Source organism: Xenopus tropicalis, chromosome 4, assembly GCF_000004195.4.
Source record: "Xenopus tropicalis strain Nigerian chromosome 4, UCB_Xtro_10.0, whole genome shotgun sequence".
Lineage (NCBI taxonomy): Eukaryota > Metazoa > Chordata > Amphibia > Anura > Pipidae > Xenopus > Xenopus tropicalis.
In genome coordinates, this window is record NC_030680.2 from 10,561,800 (window position 1) to 10,568,270 (window position 6,471).

Here is a 6,471-nt window from a genome sequence, read left to right on the forward strand (position 1 = left end):
TGGATCATGCACTGTGGCCTATGGCAGCCTTGTCTGGCCACATTTAATCACTGTACTTGCCAACCAGAGCACTAATTAGAACTGGAAATAAATAGAAGCTGTCATACTGTCTCTAATAAGTGTTGAACTAGTCAAGCAGGAACGGCCTTGCATTAGAATTCCTTGCTGGGCATTATATGGGCCTTACTACAGGGGGCCAGGGGTGGGTCCCTGTTCTGTAGAATAGAGAGAGGGACAAATGTATATGTGGATTCTCAGTCTGCAAAACGTGGGTAGTAGAGACATGGACAGGGTACCCAGCAGAGCTGCTTGTCCTGCCTCCATTAAGCTTTGCCCTGCTCTCAAAGGCGACAATGAACAAACAGCTGCAAATAATATAGCGCCTACAAGAAATGGCACATTATTCATTAATATTAGTAGTAATAATAATACTAATACTAATAATACTAATAATAATAATGAAGGGAATTAATAATAGGAAAATATAAACACAATGGGGAGCTTGGCTGGTAATGAGGGAACACCCCCATTCTCTCTGAAATGAATTGGGGGGCCCCCATAAACACTGCTAGTCTGTAGAACCACATAGGAAAGAATGGGCGCAAAACCCTACTAAATCCCTGGCGCTATGTACTTAAATGCTGGGGGCTGATCCACCATCTCTCCCAACCCAAATCCAAGAGCTATAGATCAGCACCCCCACCCTCCTGCAGCTGCATATAAGGACGGGGAACCCCAGAACTGTATAAGGATTGGGGACCCCCCCAGAACCCTACTATGCAGTTCCTCTAGAGATAAATAAAGCAAAAGTCCCCTATGAATCTTACTATTGTGCAGCCTTTACCTGTATAAAGAAAGGTTTACAAATGTTAAATAAGCGCCCCCACCATCCCACAGTAAGGATTGGAAAGCAGGAGGGCCCCCTCCCAGGTAAAAAGTAAATAGGAATAAGGGAGAGCCCTCTGTATAACGAATAAAGGAATAAAGCTGGGCACAAACAGCCCCCCGTGAGCCCAAACCCTACGGACCCCCTGACCCCAATGTAGCGCGTCCCGCCCAGCGCAGCGCAAACAGAGGCGCATTCACAGCCTAATTACATTAATGTCATGTGTTTGTTTGTTTCTTCGTTTTTTAAGTTGAAATCGATTTGTTGCCCATAGAGAAGGTCCTGTGGCCCGACTGCTCCCACCCCCGGCCCCGAATGTCACCTCCCTCCTATTAATGAGAGTGAGGAGGATCGCATTGTACCGGGGGGAGCAGAGCTCTGGCTGCGCATCCTGCGCCTCTCCGAGAGGAGCTACTGGGGTCTCACTGCTGGGAGTCTGCCCGGGGGGCTTCTGGGCTGGGAGAGAGCCTGTGAGAGACTGAGAGAGTGCAGGCTTACAGGGGGGAGATCTGGAGAGAAGAAAACAGGAGAGTGCAAGCTTCCTGGCAGATAAGCGCAATTTTATTGACAGGAGAAGAGAGTGCAAGCTCACAGGCAACAGAGTGCAAGGTTTACAGACGGCAAAGAAGACTGCATGCAATTAGGCAAAGAGAGCTGCCTTACTGTGGGGAGAGAGACGACTTTAAACCAGCAACTTACAGAGTGCAGGAGAGCACAGTCACTCACAGGAGAAAGCGCCCACTTACAGGCAAGAGAGTGTCACTGTACAGCTTGGAGAGTGATAGGGGACAAGCTAATGAGCAATTGCAAAATTACAGACAGTGAAGGAGAGTTAGGTAGAAAACAAGCTAATAGAGAGAAGACAAGTTAGCAGGCAGTAGAGTGCAAGCTTATAGGCCAAATAAGTTAGTAGACAACAGAGTGCCAATTTATAGACAGAAGACAAGTTAGCAGGCATTAGAGTGCAAGCCTATAGACAGAAGACAAGTTAGCAGGCATTAGAGTGCAAGCCTATAGATAGAAGACAAGTTAGCAGGCATTAGAGTGCAAGCCTATAGATAGAAGACAAGTTAGCAGGCATTAGAGTGCAAGCCTATAGGCAGAAGACAAGTTAGCAGGCATTAGAGTGCAAGCCTATAGATAGAAGACAAGTTAGCAGGCATTAGAGTGCAAGCCTATAGACAGAAAAGAAGTTAGCAGGCATTAGAGTGCAAGCCTATAGGCAGAAGACAAGTTAGTAGGCATTAGAGTGGAAACCTATAGGCAGAAGACAAGTTAGCAGGCATTAGAGTGCAAGCCTATAGACAGAAGACAAGTTAGCAGGCAGTAGAGTGCAAGCCTATAGGCAGAAGACAAGTTAGCAGGCATTAGAGTGCAAGCCTATAGGCAGAAGACAAGTTAGCAGGCATTAGAGTGCAAGCCTATAGGCAGAAGACAAGTTAGCAGGCATTAGAGTGCAAGCCTATAGGCAGAAGACAAGTTAGCAGGCAGTAGAGTGCAAGCCTATAGGCAGAAGACAAGTTAGCAGGCATTAGAGTGCAAGCCTATAGACAGAAGACAAGTTAGCAGGCATTAGAGTGCAAGCCTATAGACAGAAGACAAGTTAGCAGGCAATAGAGTGCAAGCCTATAGGTAGAAGACAAGTTAGCAGGCATTAGAGTGCAAGCCTATAGACAGAAGACAAGTTAGCAGGCAATAGAGTGCAAACTTACTGACAGTGAAGAGAGAGAGAGGGAATTTGCCGACAGGGGAGACGGAGGGGTAGAGAGCAGAATCAGACAAATAAGAGCAGAGGAAGGGAAGTGACAGAGGGAATTGGAGGGAGAGGGGGAGGGAATTGGGGGAAAGGCTCCTGGTGCGTTGGTGCCCCTCCAAAAAATTAAGGACATTTGGGCCTTTTATTTTAGGAATGAATGCTGATCCCTGTGTGTCTTATTGTGATCCCCCTGCCATGGATTGTTACTACAGCCCGGCTCCGCAGGGCAGGGAGCTACAGACTTCTCCTTTTAGGGCATTTCAGCCCAGTGATAAGTTTAGCCCAGTTTTCCTGGCCAGTAAAGGACAAGGCTTTGGAGACAAGTCCAGGGGCTCTTTCCAGCAGGAGTGCCAATCACTGGATGCCAATGTCCAGAGCAACAGCGGAGAGCAGCAGGGCTCCTTCACCAAGTACCAGGCTCATCACCCATCCCATCAGCAGCAGCAGTCTCACCTCTACATGCAGAGCACTCCCTGCAAGTCCCCGTCAGACAGCCTGAAAGTGCAGGACAGCCCCGGGGACCCCCTGATACCCTGCTACGGTAAGTGGCTTTATGCCCCTATCACCCCCTCTGTGCCCACCGATGCCCTGACGCTTCGCTATCCAATACTTTCAGTTGCCCCCATACAGCATCCGTTTCTCGTCCGGCCGCAGCTTTCAGTTTCTAATTAAGCCCTGGGGTCTAAAAAAAAATTTTTTTTTTATTTAAAAAAATAAAATATTCCCTTTTTTTTTAAATTTCAAGATGAAAGTGTAAAGTTTATCCAAAAAAAGTAAATGTGCATGTTATTAGCTCCCCACACCCAAGCCCAGAGCTGCAGCTTCATATACCAGCATTTTATGGACCGCTTTGCCTTTACAAATATCTGCTATTGATTATATAAAATCCTAATTATTCCCCCCCCAGCAGAAAAAAAAACCTGAATAAAACAAATTTAAAAATTGCAGAATTTTGAAAATTGTTTTTGTAAAATTTGCTGAAACCGTTTTTATAGGTTTATTTGGATTTTTTTTTATTAGATAAGGAAAAAGCCAATGGGAAGTTCTAACTGCAGACCAAAGGCAGAATAGAATAAGGTTAATAATGAATTATAATAGTAATAATGGTATTTATTCTGGGAGAGGGACCTATTGTGCGGCACAATGTGCAACATACCTGTATTTAATAAGAACCCCCCCATGGAGGGAATTATTCCGAGTGCTAATTTTACCAGTCCATCTATTTTACAGCCTTTTATCCCAGATCAGTCACATTTACAGAAGCACGCACTCTGCCCTTCGGTTTAATGAGATTAAATTTTATTTTCCGCGTTTCGCTCCGTGGCCCGCTGCGCCGGGGAGCCACGGGGGGAAACAAGTCGAGGATTATTCACTTATTTGCACACAGTTCCCAGCGCCGAGGAGATTTGGAACTTTCTTGTAAATAGGAAACACTCAAACAATCGTTTTGGAACAATGGAATAATATTGGAAAACAACATTTTTTTTTATTTGTTTTGTTCCCAGAAATTTCATAGATTCCCCCGGCAGTTACACAGATGGGATCCATGTGCTTGGGGAGATTTACAAGCTTGGTTAAAAATGAAAATAATTAGACAAATATGACCGTTTCCTCGCTCTTCGTATAGAGATACACACGCACTGCATTGGGAATCGCTTGTGCAAAACACATGAATCCAGAAAGTAGAAAAGGTTTATCTAAATATTCTATTAGCTATGCACTGGTTAGATAGATAGACAGATAGATAGACAATAGATAATAATAGATATAGATAGATAATAAATAGATAATAATAGATAATAGAAAAATAGATAGATTGAATAAGAGACAGACGGATAGCAGATAGAAAATATATGAATGATGGAGTGTAAGCCCTTATGGGTAGGCTCTTATTATTTAATGTATCAGTTTGTTTCTCAGTTATGTACTCTTACATACAGCTCTAGGGAAGAAAGAAAGAACAATATAGAATATGAAAGAAAGAAAGAAATATAGAGTAAGAGAGCAAAATAGAGAAAGAAAGAAAGAAAGAAAGAAAGAAAGAAAGAGAGCAATATAGAGTTAAGAAAGAAAGAACAATATAGAGTAAGAAAGAAAGAAAAAGAAAGAAAGAAAGAAAGAAAGAAAGCAATATAGAGTTAGAAAGAAAGTACAATATAGAGTAAGAAAGAAAGAAAAAGAAAGAAAGAAAGAAAGAAAGAAAGCAATATAGAGTTAGAAAGAAAGATGAAATAAAGAAAGAGCAATATAGAGTAAGAAAAAGAAAGAAAGAAAGAAAGCAATCAATATAGAGTTAGAAAGAAAGAAAGAAAGAAAGAAAGCAATATAGAGTTAGAAAGAAAGAAAGAAAGAAAGAAAGAAAGAGCAATATAGAGTTAGAAAGAAAGAAAGAGCAATATAGAGTATAAGAGACCCAGGCTGTAAATAGAAAATAGATAATAGATATTCATAACTAGATAGATAGATACTGGATAGATAGACAAACAGACAGAAAGATAACAGTAGATAGATGATATATAACTAGAAGGCAGCAGGGCAGACTGATAGATTAAATAAATCTATTGCCACTCAGTTAACAGCAATTAGATAAAGTTGCAAAACATTATATAATAATTACATAATTTCTTTACTCCCTAAATTATCCATTGTAGACTTATTTAATGCAGGTTAAATATTATTATTATTATTATTATAATTATATTTATTAGGCAAACATTAGGGTTTCATTCCCCCCCCCCGTATGATGACAGTAGGCTGTGCCTGACAAGCCACTTGAAGACTCCCCATACTCCTGGCGCAAACGGATCTGTTTGTATTGGGAGTGGAATCCCCTCCTGCCGTTCCCTGTGTAACAGACACAGAAAGATTTCTGTACATATATATATATACTCATATATCAGCTATATACAAACACTGCACTCTAATATGGGATTTCTCAGCCCCATTGTTGGCAGCTGCTTAAGGACAATACTGTATATATATATATAGAGAGAGAGAGCGGCTGAGGGACTAGGGTCTGTTTGTACCTTCCTTTATGGCTCCTGATGAGGGTCCCTATGGGGAACTGAAACGTTGAGAATTTAATTTTCTTTTTGTTTCCAATAAAGCCTATTTTGTATTGATTTTAAATACCCTTATAATGCATTGTCGCCTCTGTATACCTTATACTTTATCAAGGTGCCCAGCCTACATACCCCCCCACTTTAGCACCCACAATCATTTCTTTGCTTGCTCTCACTGCAGGCAATTAGCTAGTTAATTGGCTTATCCCCTGCCCTTTAATCTGTGGTCACTGCAATAAGGAGGGAGGATCTTTGCTACTAAACAAGTCTGTCTGTTTGTCTGTCTGTCTGTGGCAGCAGTCGGCGGTGTAAATAAGGCCTAAATACGTTAGCGTGTGTCTGTGCGTGTCCGTGCAATGTTTGTATGTTTGTGTGCGTGTCTGGCTTTGTAATTACTGATGGAGATCAGAGGCAGAAATGAAGGGAGAGAAAGGGGCAATTAGAAATCATAAATTTGAAATTATAAACTATATATATATATATATATATATATATATATATATATATATATAGTTACAAAAGAGGGTCAGCACACCAATATATGAAAATAGTGCTAATTTATTTAACTGCATCCCGAAGGGGATCGAAACGTTGGGTAATGCAGTGAAATAAATTAGTACTATTTTCATATATATGTGTGCTGACTCTCTTTCATAAGTATCTACAGTTTTTGGTCAATAGCACCCATTTTTTGAATTTGGTATTAGAGTGCAGACACGCACTTCTTTTTTTATATATATATATATATGTACGTATGTATGTATAAC

General features: G+C 41.3%; 1 protein-coding gene across 1 annotated transcript in view; it reads left to right on the plus strand.

Annotated features, from left to right (window-relative positions):
* The first annotated feature begins 1,232 nt into the window (after positions 1-1,232).
* Positions 1,233-6,471, plus strand: part of alx4 (ALX homeobox 4) — a 46,009-nt gene continuing 40,770 nt past the window's right edge. Inside the window, exon 1 of the mRNA XM_004913349.4 lies at positions 1,233-3,183. Coding sequence (XP_004913406.1) covers positions 2,796-3,183 — 388 coding nt within the window. The 5' untranslated portion in view covers positions 1,233-2,795. The remainder of the gene's footprint in view (positions 3,184-6,471) is intronic.